Here is a 16129-nt window from a genome sequence, read left to right on the forward strand (position 1 = left end):
GACACAGCTTGGAGTCAGTGAAGAGGGAAGCAAACCTGGCCCTCAGCTTGACCTCCAGGGCAGGGCACACGTGGCCCCCAGCTCCGGCCCAGGAACAAAGCCGCCACCTCAGACTCCACTCCAGGGCTGCAAAGGCCCAACCAAGGTGGCCATGGGGGACCCCAGAAGACTAGCTGGAGGACAGTGGGGCTGGAGGAAGGAAGGAGCCAGCTTGAGACGCGGCAGGAACGAGAAGAAGTTCTTTTCTCCCCACCCTCATCACTCAGGAGCACAGGGTCACAGCCAGGCAGCTGTCACACCCCCAGGGTGCAAGTCCCCTCTCCACAGCTGGTTCAGAAATAGCTTCCATCCATCGTACTCTGGAATGCACTGTGGCTTCCCTGGCTTCTCTCAGCAGCTCCCATCCCCTCCGGGAGTCTGTCCCGGCTTGCAGAAGGCCGGGCGGAGGAGGCCTGGGCTCAGTTCCTGAGACAGGAAGGGCACCCCCCTCCCCTCAGGCTGGCTCCCTCTGCCCCACTCAGTGTCCCTCTCACACGTGTCCACGCCACTTCCTCCTTCCCCCTCTCAGCCTCCCCGCCTCTCTCATGGCACCCCCTGCCCCGCGTTCCTCCCTCTTCTCAGCCCCCAGGGCCCTGCCTCTCCCACTGCAGCCTCCACCTCCTTTCTCTCAGCTCTTCTCAGGGCAGGCGGCATGTAAACAGGAAGAGGTTGGAAGAGATGGGAGAGTTGGAAGACCTTTTCCCACTTGGGGTGATTTCCCTGCCCCCCATGTCGGGTCTCACGTGTGCTCCAGACGTGTCTGTGTGAGATCTGGGCCCCGCGTCGGGAGCGCTCCGACTGCCACAGGAGGGCAGGAAACTGACTCACAGCTGCACGTGCTTTGTGACTCGGGCCCTGCGATGCTGCTGCCCAGGGCACGGGGAAGACCACGCAGCCCTGCCCTGCACGGCCGGACGCAGGGCGGGAGGGCAGGTGTGGCCACAAGGACACCCGTGGTGCTCACACGCCAGGCCAGCACGCAGCCCTCTCTGGGGCACCAGAGCCAGGCATGGGCTGGGCTATCTGTGGCCAAGCACAGATACCGGGGACACAGCCTCTGTCTGGGGCTCTGAACAGGACGGGAAAATCCCTTCTCAGAAGTGCTACTTGTGGTCCTCTGCTGACAAGCAGATTCCTTACGTAACAGCCCCTCCCTGTGCGCTCACGGTCCCGGCTCGGCCTGTGCCGCCTGGTGCTTTCAGGGTGTCTCCAAGCCTGGTCTCTGTGGGAATGTGCTCATCCCACTCTTTCACCTTTCCCCCACGCACTGGCCTTGGCTCCAGGAAGAGTAAAGAGTGGAGTGTTCTGACATGCCCGGCATGTCCCAGGGAGCTCAGCTCGGCTCCAGCACTAAGTAACCTCCAGGGGCAAGAGAGAAGTTGCTTTTGAAAAGTTTTGCTCTTCTCACCATGGGTTTCCTGGGCCTGTAAACTGAGCACTCCCACGCCCAGCGTGAGTTACTGATGCTGCTCCCTCACAAGGCAAGCACAGCACTCCCTTGCTTAAGTCCAAGTCCCCCCTGCTCATCTCTGTCCTCTCCTTGTCACTCCACTTGAAACTCCCTGCAACTGCTTGGCTGGGGACATATTCCCTGAGCCGGTGCCACTGTGCAATCTCACCTGTCTACCTACTGGCTCTGGGCAGCAGTCCAGTTTCCCCACCAATGAAAAAGGACCCATGCCTTGTCTGTCGTAGAGGACTGGGGACATTCTTTGTAAATGTGCATAGAGAAATGTATTCTTCACTGTAACGTTTAGTGCCTTCAAGAAACTTGAATTCCATAGAGACATGAAGCCATTAAAATCTCTTAGTAGTAAAACTTTACGGAATTCTTACACCAAGCCAGGCATTGTTCTAAGCACTTGACACAGGTTTTCTCATTGGTTTTCCCAGTGACCCTGTGCCGTGGGTACAATTACCCTGATATTCGCAGACGTGGAGAATGAGACACAGAGAAGCCAAGTAAGTTATCCAAAGTCACACAGCAGGCAGGTGGCAGGGCTAGGACTTGAAACACATTGTTGGAGCCCATATTCCTAACCACTACACGGCACTTGTCTTTCTAGTACAGGCGTCCTCAAACTATGGCCTGCGGGCCACATGCGGCCCGCCGAGGACATTTATCCGGCCTTCTGGGTGTTTTTGCCACTGCTGCCTGTCCTGCTTAGCAGCCGACTCGTCCTGGGCCCACGGTGCGCATGTGTGGAATGTGCGCCGCACTCTCCAACGGCCCTCCAATGGTCTGAGGGACAGTGAACTGGCCCTCTGTTTAAAAAGTCTGAGGACCCCTGCTCTAGTATAATACAACCCAGTCATTATCTCAACCAGAGATAAAAAAATGAACAAAATAAAACAACACATAACCACACCTAGAAGAAGTGATTGAGACACAGTAGAAAACGAGCAGCGGCCCCAGGACAGGCGGGCTCTGCTCATGGCGGTTGTTAAACTGTTGCGGCCCGTCCTGTCACCTAGGGAGTCAGGGTGGTGGGCCAGACAAGCTCCACGCCTCCTCCACTGCTGCCACGTTGCTGCTGCCGTGTCACTGTTCAGGGGAGGAAGGGCTGGCCAGCCTGGGAGCTGGGACAGCCCCAGGTTATGTGGGGCGCGGTGACAACGCCATTGCAAGATGGCGCCGGCTTCCTGGTCACGCCGATACTACAGGACTGATAAACAGGGTGAACCGCGCAGGTGTAGGGGCTTTTCCTGTCTCATCAAGTATGCATATGAAGGATCTTAGCTTGGCCTATCAGTAATAACCCTCGCGCGCCTTTAACCTATCCCCATCACTTCCCCCCTTCCTTAGAGTATATAAGTGTGTGAGAGCTTGTGCTCAGGGTCTTCCGCATCATGTAAGTCTAAAGGGAACCCCATTAAAGCACTGTCAGAAGAACTCCGGTTGCCGCGTCTTCCTTGCTGGCGAGGCGGGCACGACAAGGTTAAGCTATAGGTTTTAGAATATTAGAGGAGAGAGGGTATTCGGGGTACCAAAATCAGCATGAGTTCCAAGGTGGATTTATAAGGATGAAGACAGAGCAGGCAGCATGGAGGGACGCACTGGCATGGGAGTGAGAGACACACTGGCATGGGCGAGCTGGACCGGCGTGGGCCTGCTGTACGTGTGGGCGGGAGGACTGTGGGGGAGGGGGTCTCAGTGCCGGGTTGAGGAACTTGAATTTATCCTTTAGGCCTAAATCGGCCTGATGATCAATTATTACTCGACGGAGCCGAGCCTGCCCATTCTTCTGGCCCATGTCCCTTCCTGTGGTCTGCCCCTTCCTCCAAGTCAGTTTGGCCTCCTCAATCATTTTTCTAAGATGTAAACCACGAAATGCTACTGTTTTGCTTAAAACCCTTCAGTAGCTGCTCATCACTTGAAACAGCTTCCTTATTTATACTTGTGTACAACGCCCGACAACACCCCAGCCTACCTCTCACTCTCTTCATCTGCCCGTCTCTCCAGCCATGGCAGGCACTGGCCATTTCAGACCACTCACAGCTTCCAAAAGGTGCTGAATACGAGCGGATTTTTGTTTTGAAACAATCGCTTTGACTATCTGCAGTGTGGAGAGTAGACAGACCAGAAAGGTGGCAACAGAAATAGAGAAAAGATGAATTTTAAAGAACTATAAGGTTAATGGACAAGACTTGGGGACAGATGGGAGGCAGGAGTTGAGGAAAAGGTAGGATGGGTGGTTCCTGGGTTTCTGGCTCGCACGACTGGCTGAAAAGTGCAGGTAAGGAAAATCAGGAAAGACGCATGACTGGGAAGAAGAGCAGGAGTTCAGTTTGAGACACACTGAGATTGCGATGAAGAGGGTGGGATGTCTCAGCAGAGGGGAGCTGTGCACACATGTGAGCTGGGTGGGCAGCGGGTTCTCTGTGGGTTTCTGTTTGGAGCTCTCTCCCACCAGGGACAAGTGGGAAAAGGGGCCAGTCTGGAGCAGGAATACCTACATCTTGGGGCTCTGGATGCTGCATAACTCACAGGCAGTGTGGGTGCCCTTCTGAAGGAGTCAGGGCTGTGACCTGCGCCCTTGGGGTTGGGGGGAAATGGGTTTCCCTCCAGAGCCCCTGCCCTCAGTCCTTCACCATCCCCCACCCCAGGCCAGGATGTTCTGTTTGAGGAGGGAGAGGAGAGGGTGGCAATGATGCCTTTGATCTGGTACTGGACGTTGCTCCACTGGAGCAAAGAGGAGGCTGTGGAGAAAAACGATTAAATACCTGAGCATGTTCAGAAGCCAAACAGAAGACTTAGCTAAGAAGGAGAGTGCAGATACAAAACCACCATCACACTAATATACTTTGTTTACTGGTTTGCCTCATCTCCTGAGCCTACAACCCATACACGAAGACGGTGTTTATTTTTGTGAGCCCAGTGCCTAGCATGGTGTCGGGCACACGGCAGATGCTCACAACATGCCATTGGTTGGTGGTGGTTGTGAACACCATCAGGACAAACCTCAAGCCCTGGGGGAAGACAGCCAATGCTGGAAATTAGAAAAGGAACAGAAGTACTATTGATACCTGTGGAACTTGAGTGTGACTCTTGAGATACTTCAAATTCTTAGCAAATGTCCAAGAAACCTGGAGGATTCAGGGTAACATGAGAAAAAAAGGACTAAGAATTCTCTTTCCGTTGGCAGGACATGGTCACGGTCACACAGAAATCACAGCCTTGGCCCCTGCTACTGCTCCTGCACATTGCTCAGATTTCTCCAGCAAAAGGCTCTTTAGAGATGCAAACAAGACGCACCTTCACCCTTAGTCTCCGGGCCAGCTGCTCCTCTGTCCTTGGCTTATTGTCAACAAACCAGCCCTAATGGTCAACTGAGGCTGTTTCCCGAAAAGTGATGCCCTCACATGCTCCTCGCCCTTTGCCCTCCATCTGCTGGACCACGGGGCACGTTGTTTCGGAGCAGCAAATACAACCACTACAGAAATAATAAGGCGATGCTGCTTTAAGCCAAACCTTGACATTGCTTTCTGAGACAACAGCGCTAGTTAGAAGGTGACAGAGCCCTCCCCACAGAACACCTTTGTCTGCCTGGTCTCAGCGCCTGATCTCTCAATGCTGATGCCCAACTGCCAAGTCCCTCTACCTACCACTGCATTTCAACAGAGAACAGCAGGGAAGGGACTCGGTTTCCGGCTCAACTCTGTCAGTCACAAGGAGGGAAAATGGAAAATTTTCCTGTTCTTTAATGAACTCACCTTCACAGTGTCAAAGAATTCTGAAAACAGCTGAGTGACATTACCCACAGTCCTCTACCAGGACCCTGAGAATGCTGACTCAGGAAGGAAAAGAGAGGGCTGCAGCCTAGAGAAATAGAGGTGCTGCAGGTCAGCCCCTTGGGTTTGGCTTAACCTGCCCAATCTGCCTGCAGGCACTTCTGGGGAAATGCCAACCACATCTGGAAAGTGTGAATTGGCCACCCTCTTGGTTGTTGCAACAGGATGAGAAGGCTACTATTTTCAAACTGGAAAACTGTCACGTTGCTGTGGTTGGTTAACAGTTGCCATATTTCACCCCAAGTTGGCCACTGTTCAGAGACTAGTGTAGCATTCCCAGCGGCCAGAGGTGGTTTGGGATGTCACATGTGTAGGCCACACTGAAGCTTGGCTGCCAGGAGCCCAGCCGAGCCAGGAGATGGCAGGGAAGCAGCTGCCCAGAGAAGAGCAGCCTGCTAGGGTAAGGGAAGGTAGATTTTTGGGGTCAAGGTTTTAGGCCAAGCCTCTCCCACATGGGTAGGATCAGTAACAGCACATCAATCTCCTGGTACATTAATAACAAGTAAATGAGATCATTCATGTCAAAGAGCATTTTATAAATTAGAATAGGCTAGCAGAAGTTTATTTAAGGAAAGTGGTAACAAAAGCCAGATAGCTATTGAATACTAAGAGGAACTCTCTGCATCTTTCATCAAAAACAGTCATAAAGTGATGGGCACCTTGGCCAGTCCCTTGGTGCACATGTGTCCTTCAGGCCTGGTCTGCTATGCTGACACATCCTTATGTAATCCAGAGAAACTTGCTTAGGAAAACAGGGACTTAGGTTTCCTGAAACTTTGACAGAGCTAAACAGCACTTACTAGGTAGGACCTGGAAAATCAAAATAAGTAAACTTTGGTAGAAATGAGCTATTTACTTGGAAAAGGTAGTACAAGGTTCTTCTGCTTTGAATCTGTAATCAAGAATCACAAGGAGCTTTGGTCCAGGTTCTGGGCCTCAGTTTCCCCAAATGTAAACAGTTTAAGCAGTCAATACATAGCTGACCCACTGTGTGTGACTGCAATATTAGGAAAGGTGACAGATGCAAAAAATCTTCCTATTTAGTGCTTGCTCATGATGAGTGCAAAATACTACCAACTAACCTACTTGTTTCCAAGGAAATGATCTCAATATAGTGAAAAGGGCATTAAAATAGATTCTCTTCACATTATTATGACATCTGCCTACTGCTAAAGATCAACTTTGTGATGTCAAGTAACATACCAAGCTGGGATGCATACTTCTTTAGCTTAGGGACAGTTGGGCTCTCCTGATAGATTTGGGGGTCTGGTTGTGGGATGGGGTGATAGCAGTCTCCCTCCTCTGGGTCAGAGGTCAGGAAGGTGCCCTGAAAAGAGGAAGGAACATTTCCAGCAGGTCAGACTCAGAGCTACTTCCAGACTAAAGGGAGCATTTGGATCTGGGTGGAGCTCTTACATCAGTGTTTTGAGAGTCATGGATAATCACCCCAAAGGAAACCAGGGCTCCATCCAGTTCTGCCCCACCCTGCCAGAGCCATAACCAACTGTGTCGAAGTATCTCAAATCAAGACTAGACTCAGAGTGTCAGCTCAACCCCTAAGCAATGGAACAAAAAGAGCCTTAAGAACAACTAGTCCAGCCACCAGAGGTCTCTCATAGTTTTAAATTTAAGAACAGAAAGTTTTCTAACATGTTATTCTATAAAATCAAAAAACTGATACTACCCAGACCTACATGACTAAGACCTTATTCTCATGGTCTTCCTAGGATTCTCCTTTGCTTTAAACATTTCATTATTTCCTTCACAAGCCAAACTTCATAACGTTAAGGATCAGGCCTGAAGTTCAAAGGCACACACAGAATCATCACAGGTCCTGTCTGCATACTCCCCTTTCTAAGTACAGAGAGGAGGACAGTGAGGGGAGATCCAATGTTCAGGTCAGTCGCTTTTGGAATCACTGATGAATTGTTGCTTAAGATGTTTCTGGAAACAGGATCTGTGCAGTGAGCAAGGGCAAGGAGAAAACACTTTCTCCAGCTAAGCTCAGAGCACAGAGCAAGGCAGGTTCTCAAAATGCTTCCCACCACCCCGGTGCTTGTCTTTCAAAATCTTTAATACATCTGAATGGGGAAGGTAGACATTTAAGACGATTTGTATTCCCATTCCTCAATCCCAGAAGGTTTCTGAGAAGTGGAAAATTCCAAGGGCAACAAAAATTTAGAAATTCAAGACTGTAAGCAACTCCCACCCTATACTGTTGGCACCAGTACAACACAAAACTACCCTTAGTAAGAGCTCACTGTTTCCATATCCATAGCTGCATTGTCTAAAATCAGGTACTTATTAAGCTCTGGTTTTGCAAAGCACTTTAACCACTCTCTAATCACAAGCTGCAAGAAGCTGGCTGACTCCAGAGATGGGCAGCCCAGCTCACCTGGTTTGTGTAACTAGTCTAAAAGATGCATTGTTTTGTTATATGGTCAAGCCCCACATTTTAGTACCTTTTTGTCTTTCAAGTGAACTTGAGCAATGGCTGGATACCGATGGAATTCTTAGAGCATTCCTGACCTTGCGATGCCTGTTGGGATTTCCTGAAAGCAGCCTGTTTTAATATCATGGATGTTTCTGATGTTTATCTCCACGGAAGAAAATGTTCCCGGGGTGTGGGGGAGGCCAGGGTGTAACATTTACCCAGTGGCCCTGGTGGCAAGGCATGGTACAAGGACCTTTACAGACGTTGTCCTGTATGATCATCGAAACCACCCTCTGGGGCAGGTTTTTTCTCCTATTTGACAGATAAGAGAAATAGAGCTCAGAGAGGGTAAGTGGAGACCCAAGGTCACAGAAGTAGAAAGGGGCAGTGCCAGGTTAAAATCCAGGTTAGTCTTACCCCAAAGCCATTTTTTTGCCATTACATTACTTCAGCTCCTGAAGCGTTCCCGTGGAGGGGACAAGGAAAAATATCTCTGTGCTGGTTAACCACATGGTCCCTGGCAACTCTGCCCGTGCTATCCTTGCAGTCCTGAGAACACACATTGTTCTTGACCACTCTGGTAAATGGTGTCCCTTGGAAGAATCTTTACCAATCACAGGTGTATCCTTCCTTATAATGACAGGTACGAAAGAAGTCTGTAACAAATTGTTTCCAGAGCCACCATACTCAGTAAAATGGATTAGGACTCTCCTGGCCTTCCCTGTCATGTGAGTAATTAGGATTTACATTATATCAGGTGAGAGAAATTGCTACGAAGGATGCCTTTGAGGAAGAGGGACCCTTTCTCTGGAAGCTGTATATATATTTTTTGCATCCTTGTATTTGCCAATAGCATCTGTGTAACCATCAACAAACTGCGCACACAGCAATATTAATATACATGAAGAAAACCTGAAGAGCCATTATGAAATATGCCAGCTGCAATGCAATGACAGAAGGTACAGCACTGACCCGAGCCCAGGCATGGCCACCAAGCTACTGGCTGTGAATATCACATTTCTAAAGAAAACAATGCAAATATGGTGAGATATACTTTAAAAAACATATCTGGATAATTGCTGCCATGGGAGGTATTTCATTTGGCGAGAATGAAGAAACCTAGAACTTGGCCTTAATCTCAGAAGTATCTTTAACTGAAGAGGTTTAAGAGAACTTTGTTAAGTCTACTGGAAACTCTCAGTCCAGCCCCAGAACCTGTGCTTGAAGGCTGGCCCTGGCCTGCTAGGAATGTTGCCACCAGCGCCGTGCTCCATTTTCTTAAGTTTCAGAGAGGATGGCAGATGCCCCTTGACCTCTAACTGCCTGCCACATTATAAAGGTGCTATATATACACACACGAGACCTTACTTAGATGTACTTTTGGAATCTCACAGTCACGAGACCAAAAGGATTCTGTTCAAAATTGTATATCCTATTTGATTTAAATTTTCTCATTATATGAAACCCAAGCAGTAGGCTGTTTGAGGTACTCCAGGGCAGGGACTGCTGAAAGCGTCCGGGGTAAGACTGATTTCAACAGTTTACCACAAGGGAGTAACTCAAACCTCAGGAAACAAACTGGGCATAGAAACCAACAGAGAATGACAAAGTTCGAGCAAGAATCTTTTATACCATTAAAAACAACTGAACAGAAGGTGTCCTGTTCTCATACTCCATTAGTAAAGGATCTTGGAAGGGTCAACACTTCATGAGACTCAGAAGAATAGAAACCCTCACGCCGGCCCCAGGAGGCTCTCCTTCCACACACAGAGACAGACTGGACAGAACCATGTTCTCAGTTACGCTTCTAGAAACCAGCAGGAGAGACAGAGCTCTGTGTGCACATACTTTCCCACGCCAGTGTGTCACAAAAGTAGTAACAGAGCTGTTCAACTGCTTCCAGACCTCAGTGTGATTTGCTCCACTACTCATTTCTATGACGGATAACATCTTCCAAACCTGAAATTGCTTGCATTTTCCCCGCAGTCCTGTCTTTAGGTAGGGGGCAAGGACCGGAGAGGTGCAAGGAGTTTCTCCAGGGCGACCCCACCAATTCTGGCCTGGGTCCTGCCTCAGCCCTTGCTTCAAGTGCACCCCCCAACCACCATCTGCAGACAGACCACGACCACACGATTTCCTTCCAGCGCATGCTGCAGGGGAAAGGGAGGAGGTACACCGTGAGAGAACGCTGAAGTCAGCGGCTTGGGAGGCTCTGAGTCAGCACCTTCAAGAGTGGTGGTTGGGAAACAGGCTTCTCTCCCACAAAACCCCCAAATGTAGCAGTGACCCAAGAACTCAAAACCAACGCAAACAATTCCAGAGCAGGAGCCCCAAGCTGACCACAGGTGCCAAGGACCTGGGGGCTGGAATTCCTCACCCACTGATTCACAGCTGCCTCCTGAAGGAGCCGGAGGGTTTAAGAGGGTGCCGGGTGCCACAGCCCTGTGCAAGGAGCTGCTGCAGGAACGTGTGTTATCGAGTCCTGCCTGGAGCTGGGCTCAGTTTTAAGTCCTTCCTAAATTGTCAAGCACAACAATGATCTCACTCCAGAACCTATTTTCTCCAGGAAGCTTCATGTTTCAACTAGCTGTTGCTTTTGAAATGAAGGGGTGGAGGAGGCTCATTGGGGGTGCAAGGGAAAGAGAGTCAAAACGTTCTAATCAATGATTTACTAAAGTCATGCAACTTCAAGTACCTCTTAGGATATAATAACATATGAAAAAAGAAAGATACAAAACTGTATGTAGTCACAAACCCACCCACATTAACTTAGAAAAAAGTTTAGATGGAAACAAACTTCTCAAAATATGAGTCATGAAATTATAGATGATTAAAAAAATTTCTTTCTACTCTTCAGAATATTCTAGACTTAAAGATAATCCTCCAGCCCTCTGGAAAGGTCATTCTCTTACTGAACACAGAGCTTTGGAAGGGACGCATGTGAGACAGTGAGGGAGAAAAGAGCCCCTTGTCTGGTTTGCCAGATGGTCCACATTAATCCTGGTCACCAAGAAGGAGACAGGCAGCACAGACTGACCACACATCCATCAGCTTCCCTGTATTTTTCAAGTTTCTTTAATGATTGTGTGTCGTTTTTCCAGTGGGGGCACAGGAAGACATTCTGCCTCAGCAATCCTGGAGAGTGAGGACTCGGAGCATCACTCATCTGAGAGCCTCAGAGGCTTGGCAAACCTCCAGTGTTTCTACCCAGTGACATGCGAGTCTCCCGACACCACAGGATCGTACGGGGTGAAGGGAAGAGCGGGAGAAAGAGCACCTGGGGCCTTGTGGATGCGAGGGCTGGCAGAATCCTGAGCTGCAAGATGGACTCAGAATAACTGTGAATTCTGGGGGTTAAGCAAGAAAAGCTGAGAGTTCACGCAGTTGTAGAATATTCTTGTTTCCCAAATGGCAAGTTTTCCCTACACTCACCCCCATCTCCCACTCGCCCTGGACCTCCCAGGCTCCGCACTTTATTTGGAGAAAGGTCCCCACTCAGAGGGGGAGGCGGCCAAGGAGGGAGGCGTCTGGCATACGCCAGGCCAGGGCCTTCATCTCTGTCTTCCCCTTCAAGTCTCACAATAAGGCACAAACAAGTGGTGCTGGCCCACCTTTAGAGGCAGGAAATCAAAGGCCATGGGCTGACAAACCGTGGAGATGAAATGTGTGTGTGTCGTCTAACTAGGAAATCCCTGCTCCCAGGCAGCACGGACACAGCGGCCTTCTGGGGTGAAGACACATCAGAGGGTTAAAGAAAATGGAGAGACAGCTCTGTCATGTTTGCTAATATCTCTTTAAAAGGAAAACACTGCTAAAAAGTCAATTACAGACACTGCAGGCTTCTTGGAAATTTTACGGTGGTTACTAAGGGGAATGGAAACTCCACCATGCTGGAACTGATTAGGCAAAGCCTGCGGACTCTCAGGGTGAGGTGGGCCTCTCCTGCCCCCCAGGCACCAGCCTCGGCTCCCCAGGGGGTGCGGCACCAACTCATGAAGGAGCCAGCATTGGGTGCGCCCTCCTTTTGTGCCAAGTAGTGTGCTAGGTGCTTTACACACAGTCTCTTACTCCTCACAACTCACACCACCAGCGTGTGGTATGATGGGATTTGGGCCCAGGCCTGCCTGCTACTGAGCCCATATTTTTTCTGCTAACCCAGACAGAACCATCCAGCTAATACCAATCTATCATCACTCTGATGGAGAAAGAGTCAATCCCTGTTGCATGTTTGGCACATCAAGTCCCGATTTCTCCATACGTTACTGTGCTGTGGCATTCCTATGGCCTGCGCTTTCTGGCACAATTCCAATTGGAACATTGGCCCTCCTGCCCCATGGGTGATCATGCTGGTCTCGCAGCGAGGCCTGCTGCAGGGAGCTGCACCTTCTAACCCGCGTCTGTGCGACCCACCACGGAGGGACGGTGAGTCCTCCCAGGGGACACATCGTTTACATGCTCCTGATCTGCTTCAGATGCACCTCGTGCTTTCTCTTCCCAGCTGAACCCCAAGTCCCTTTCAAGTCAACTCTTTCTGATGGGAAGACCATTCTCAAAGAGGGAATTCTAGAAACCACAGAATAATAGTTCATAGAAGAAGCTACAGTCCTGCCTAACATGGTTCTGCTTACAATCTTTGCAGGTGGCATGGTATTGGATGGAACGGCCCCGCTGAGACATGATTTTAAAGTATCTTGTCAGAATGCAACTGCAGAATGGAAACTGCCAACTCGCCACGGAACTGGAATCAGCGTAAAGTCAATGTCAATCAATGTAAATGTGAGCAGATTCAAGAAATTCGGCACTCGAACATGACACAATGAAAACTTGGCTTGGCTCTAGTTCATTCAAAAAATAAAAACTCTCAAACTTTTGGTAGTGAAATTAAAAACAAGCTCAAGCGTGGAATGTGACTATTTAACAGAAAAGTGAATGTATCGTCAGGATGTGTCGGTGGAAGTTACGCGACCCAGGAAACAGATGCTCAGCTGAACTCTGGACTGAGACTTCATCATCCAGCTCGAGAAATAACGCGCCCAATTCTGTGACGCACACTCAGCAAATGACAGAGCCCTCGGAGAAGGAAGACACTTGGGTGTCTAGCCTAGGGAAGAAGAGAAAACAGAGAAACTGAACGAAGCTTGCAGATGTTTGACAGGTTGTTCCATGGAAAAGGGAATCTAGAAAGTGCACCATTGGGTGGACGTTACTAAGAAACAAGCTTCTGCTCAATATAAAGAGGAAGTTGTGGCAGGCGGAATAACAGCCCCCCAAGACATCCACCTCCTAATCCCTGGAACCTGTGACTGTGTAACCTTACGTGGTGAAAGGGACTTTGCAGATGCGATTGAGCTAAGGACCTGGGGATGAGGAGACGTTCCTGAGTTGTCCTCGTGGGTCCTACGTGAGAGGACGCAGGGGCGTCAGGGAGAGAGCTGTGACGACAGAAGCAGAGGCAGAGTCGGAGAAAGACCTGGGGACGCCACGCTGCTGGCTTTGAAAACGGAAGAAGGAGCTACAAGCCAAAGAACACAGGCAGCCTCTAGAAACTGGAAAAGGCAAGAAAACAGGTTTTCTCCTAAAGCTTCTGGAAGGTATGCAACCCTGCTGGCACCTTGGTTTTAGCTGAATAAGATCCATATCAGACTTCTGACCTGCAGAACTGTAATAGAATAACTGTGTGTCATTTTAAGTCAGTAAGTATGTATGGGTTTTCTGGAGCAACAGTGAGCAATGGCTAGAATGTCTACCAAGTGGATGGCCATTTTCAGCTCCAGTGAGCTCCCCGTCCCAAGGAGGCAATCAAGAAGACATTGAATAGCTCTACCTGTCTCGATTACTGTGCAGGCCAGTCCTGCATTAATGGGAATGAAGCTGCTTGGCTCACAGGCAGGCCCCTCCAACTCTGAGCCCACACTTTATGGCAGTGCCCTCTGCTATTGTATACGGCATGCCGGTCCCCACCTGCTGCTTTGTGGTGGGCAAGGCTGTCCACAGTCTTCTCCCAGGACAGCCGTGGTAGTGACACTTTCCACCACCACCCAGAGTAGAGGGCAGGTTTGGGAGGCTGTCCTAATAGCACCCGGGCCTTGGTCTGGCTCAGAGCAAAAGTGCTTGCTGGGGACACCTACCTGAGCAGAGGACTCCCTTGTTCCTGGCACAGGAGAAGTTGTCACACTCGCAGAAAGGCCCGTAGATCTTCCCGAACTCACTCTCGAAGCAGGAACACTGGTTGCAGCTGCACTCCCCGCGCCCGCTGCACAGCGGCTTGCCCTCCGCCTCCCGGCACAGGTTCTGGTACACGCTCTGGTTCTCTCCCTCCTGGCACTCGCACCTGGTGCCCAGGTGGCCAGGGTTGCACTCGCACAGGCCGCAGACGTAAGTTCCGTTCCCACTGCATCTGGTGCTGTTGGGCTCCAGCCCTGCACTGCAGCCGCACGTGCAGTTGTAGGTGACCCCCACCTCCAGGCTGTCCCGGAATCCCACTGGCCGCAGGGCGAACGTGTACTCCACGTGTCTGCCGGGGCAGCTCCGGGCCTCCACCGACACCTCAAAGGACGCCTGGGCAGAAGGAAGAGAGGGAATACTGTGGCCCTCCCGATCACCCAGGGGCCACCCAAGCACAATTCCTCTAGACCCTTGATGACGAGCAGCTGCTAACTCCAGCACTCTCCATGCAACGGGTAGAACCACCAAAATGGCACAAATATTAATAGCAAGAGGCCTCAGCAACAGCAAGCTCTTGCACTTTGTGGAGAAGAGACTGTTCAGGCGTGCTAATACGTGACCGGCATTGTGCTTGGTTCCTAAACATTCGTTATCTCTGTGCAGCCTCATGCCCCTGAGGAAATGGGCTTCTGCAGAAAGGTACAAGGACTCACGCACATTTCCACAGTTCTGGTTCTGCCCTTTCTTTTCTCTTCTATCATATCCTCTTCCCACCCCTCCTGCAGGACGCCTCTTCCCTGTCCATTTTAAGTCGTTCAGTCAGTGAGTTATTTCCTGGGCGCCGCCTCTGTGCCAGGCCTGGTGCTAGACGCAGGGCACGGTGGCACTCCTACTCACCAGGCGCTGGGTGCAGGGCACCCGCCTGCCCCGTAGAGAGGGCTCCTTCACCACCGGCGAAGGGAAGGGCTGACTCCCGAGCTCTCTGCAGACTCACCCAAAGCCCCTGCGCCCCAATTCCTCCCCATGAGTGATTCTCACAGCTGCATTTTCCAGGATCAGCCCATGGCCCTGAGGTCTTAAAGAAGAGTTGTCTGACGCAATGTGCCATATACGTGGAAAGACTTTCTTTTTAAACAAAACATGTAAGGAAGTGTTTCTAACTCTGGAGTTTCTCCCGGGTTGCCTTGGAAACAGGCAGCAAGGTGGGCCTCGCTGGGTGGCAGATGGTGGCAGAGAGAGGCCTGTCGGCCGCCCACTAAACTGGGATGTCAGGAAAGCAAGGACCAGGCTCAGTTTGATTCTTCCAGGAAGTAGAGCACAACTCCCCGCCCTCTTCCTCACCCCACTGAGGAAAGGGGCCACGAGGGGTTCGAATCACCCGGCAGGGCCCTCGGAGCAGGGTGCTGTACATGCAACAGAAACGCACAAGGCGGGTGCAGGCACGCCCTGACGGGACGTCACTCAAAGTGCTCTTCCCTGAGCGGACTCTTCCTTGCTCCCTGGACAGACAGGCCCCGCCACTCCATAAACTGCCTCACTGCATCTGGGCCCAGATGTCTTTATCTTTCAAAAGCCTCTTCAGATCATTCCGCAGCTAAAATTGGGTTAGAAACCATTTTCAGCTGTTATTATTCTTAATTCTATTATTTGGGTTGAAATAAAGCTAATTTTTAAAATGTCACCAACTTGCTTTACCAGCCACTCTTCAGTAACAATGTTTGAGAGCACTGAAAATATTTGTTTAAACATTCTACAGGTCCCACAGCTTAAAGATCGTTACTACTTCTAACGGCCTCCCCTCAGATACTGTGACATCTAGGGACACCCTGGGTGGGGTTGGGGGTGTGGGACTGAGCAGGAAGACAGGCCCCTAAATCCTGGATAAAGTCCTGCTTGGCAGCAAAGCACCACTCCAGAGGCCCAGACAACAGAGACCCAGGGCTCAGCATAGCCAAGAGTCTCAGCAAGATGTGCTTCTGCACAGGTGAGCAGAGGACAATGACCAGGAGCCCAAAGTCAGAAGACCCTGGGAGCACCAAGCCAGCTGCAGACAGTTTGGGCTAGTTCCACTTTACCCTCTCTTGGGGTGGGGAGGAGGAGGAAAAAGGGAAAAGATCGACAAGAGCAAGTTCAAGGCTAAGTTCTGAGGCCTCAAGGTACAGGGAGGCTCTCAAGGGAAAGAAACAAGATAGGCATCCA

At 50.4% G+C, this 16129-nt stretch overlaps 1 protein-coding gene across 1 annotated transcript in view; it reads right to left on the minus strand.

Moving 5' to 3' along the window:
• ITGB5 (integrin subunit beta 5) overlaps window positions 1-16129 on the minus strand; it is a 113874-nt gene that overhangs the window by 14154 nt on the left and 83591 nt on the right. Inside the window, exon 10 of the mRNA XM_012780437.3 lies at window positions 13894-14323. Within this exon, the coding sequence (XP_012635891.2) occupies window positions 13894-14323 (430 nt within the window). The remainder of the gene's footprint in view (window positions 1-13893; window positions 14324-16129) is intronic.

Source organism: Microcebus murinus, chromosome 1 (genome assembly GCF_040939455.1).
Source record: "Microcebus murinus isolate Inina chromosome 1, M.murinus_Inina_mat1.0, whole genome shotgun sequence".
Classification (NCBI taxonomy): Eukaryota; Metazoa; Chordata; class Mammalia; order Primates; family Cheirogaleidae; genus Microcebus; species Microcebus murinus.